At 42.6% G+C, this 1,873-nt stretch overlaps 1 protein-coding gene and 1 long non-coding RNA gene across 5 annotated transcripts in view; one reads left to right on the top strand and one right to left on the bottom strand.

The window, feature by feature from the left end:
* Window positions 1–1,873, bottom strand: part of LOC116689102 (uncharacterized) — a 14,757-nt gene that overhangs the window by 11,108 nt on the left and 1,776 nt on the right. The window lies entirely within an intron of this gene.
* The window catches only part of LOC116689101 (dynein regulatory complex subunit 4), a 9,424-nt gene continuing 8,768 nt past the window's right edge, over window positions 1,218–1,873 (top strand). For 3 of the 4 annotated variants that reach the window (XM_032515438.1, XM_032515440.1, XM_032515439.1), the window contains exons 1-2: window positions 1,218–1,386; window positions 1,553–1,630. In XM_032515438.1, coding sequence (XP_032371329.1) covers window positions 1,381–1,386; window positions 1,553–1,630 — 84 coding nt within the window. In that variant the 5' untranslated portion in view covers window positions 1,218–1,380. The remainder of the gene's footprint in view (window positions 1,387–1,552; window positions 1,631–1,873) is intronic. The other variant, XM_032515441.1, reaches the window with a different exon arrangement.

Consider the following 1,873-nt stretch of genomic DNA (forward strand, 5'->3'; position numbering starts at 1 on the left):
TGTATTGTCAAGCAAACGAGCAGAAAACATACAGGCACGTGCTGAACTTCTCTTCACAACTCGGCGAGTCCCACGTTACTGGAGCCACGTGCATACTTGCATAGGGACAAAACAGAATGCCCTTAAAGGTGTATATAGTAGCCATTCACTTGGGCACAGTACATGACAGTTGAAGTTTTGGTTTATTAGTTTCATAACCATTCCATAACCAGATTCATACATTAACCCTAGTATTGTCCTTTTTTAAGTTGGCAGCTTTATTACGTGTTGCCTTTCTTAGTTTCTCTAAGCCATCTATTTTATAAAGCAATACCTTTTTGTGGTGAGTTTTTCAGCTTGTGATTTTACAGAGGCCGCACCCTCATCAACCTCTTTGTCCTCCATTTTACCCTTCACTTAACCACACTTTTTTATTCAAACATTCACAACACAAAGAAAGCATTAACTTAGACTTTACTTGCTTTGAGCAACGTAAATAGCCTAGTACCCACAAAAACAAACACCAATGCATTGGATTTTTCCTGTTGTCTTGTGTGCACACACTTTAGGCCTACATATTTATGGCCATGTACTTTATGGTAGCGCTACAGTTTGACCTTAATCACTTGGCCTTGGTTCAAAGCAACTGTCTTTAGCTGTCGCGTCGCCGCATCTAGTTTCCAGTCTGCGCTGCTCCGCAAAACCGCGTCCAGCTGCTCACACTCTTCAATGAGTGGTCCAATGCCCGGCGCCACACTAGCATTTCCACTGTTTCGCATCTCAGGATTTGCCAGCGCTCTCCGTGGCTGTGATGGACAACCACTCATTGGCCCACATCATCCGTATTGAAGTCAGCTTTTTTTTTTTGACTTAATGTTGGTGCACATTTTTGTTTGGTTGGTAATTTGCGCGTGGCATCAGTGTAAATGCGTGTCTTTGTACTAAATTGCCAATGAATTACTTGTTGTCCAAGAGTTTAAACTTCACTTTGGAAATGACAATCCGTTTATTTAAAATAAACAAACAAAACTAATCAAACAAAATAACTGCTCTTTTAATCTAAGAACAAAGTGTATGCTTACCACGTTATGTTGGATCTATTATTTAAATCCTAAAAAATACTCTAAATGTATCAATACTTAACCTACATACATGTCAGAGAGGAGCTCCAGCCCTCGGGCTCCTCTCTGGATGCAGGGAGATCACCTGTAGGATTGTTGGTTCAAGTAAAAATGTTATCAAGGGGAGGGCTTTAGAATCTTCAAACTGCCACAAATCACAGAAGAAGAATGTGACATGGTTGTCATGACAATGCATCTTGTCCAAATTCAGCCATACTGATTTAACCCTAAACATTTAGCTACATTTTCACTACCAACATTTGTCTTTGAGCAAAATTTCATGATGGTGAGTAAACTTCTTTTTTAATCACGATAATTGTGGGGATGACTGTTAGCACTTCAGGTAACTATGCTAATGCTAGCTAACTCAGCATCAGGCAGAAATTAGCTTTGTTTGGAGGTTTTAGCTAATCATGTTGCTAACATCACATCTTAATTAATTTTCTGTCCAGCCCAAGACTAAGACCGAAGGCAAAGGTGGGAAGCAGAAAAAGGACAAAAAGCCTAAAGAGAAGATGCCCAAGGCTCAGGTCAGAGCTGATAGCGAACATTAGGCTCGTTGGAGATGAGCCGGGTCTGCGCAGAATCGATCACCGGCGATCGGCGCCCGTTGCATGCCGGTTAGATTTGTGTCCGACTTGATCCCGACTTGCTCTGATGTCATGCACACGTGGGCAACGGAAATCTCACGAGAGCAAGGCGGCCACAGTTCTGAGACGCAGGCGGTGCAGTTGCTTGACCCAGGTGGACCCAGAGCATGCTGGGAAACGCCG

This window comes from Etheostoma spectabile, chromosome 5 (genome assembly GCF_008692095.1).
Source record: "Etheostoma spectabile isolate EspeVRDwgs_2016 chromosome 5, UIUC_Espe_1.0, whole genome shotgun sequence".
NCBI classification, from domain to species: Eukaryota; Metazoa; Chordata; class Actinopteri; order Perciformes; family Percidae; genus Etheostoma; species Etheostoma spectabile.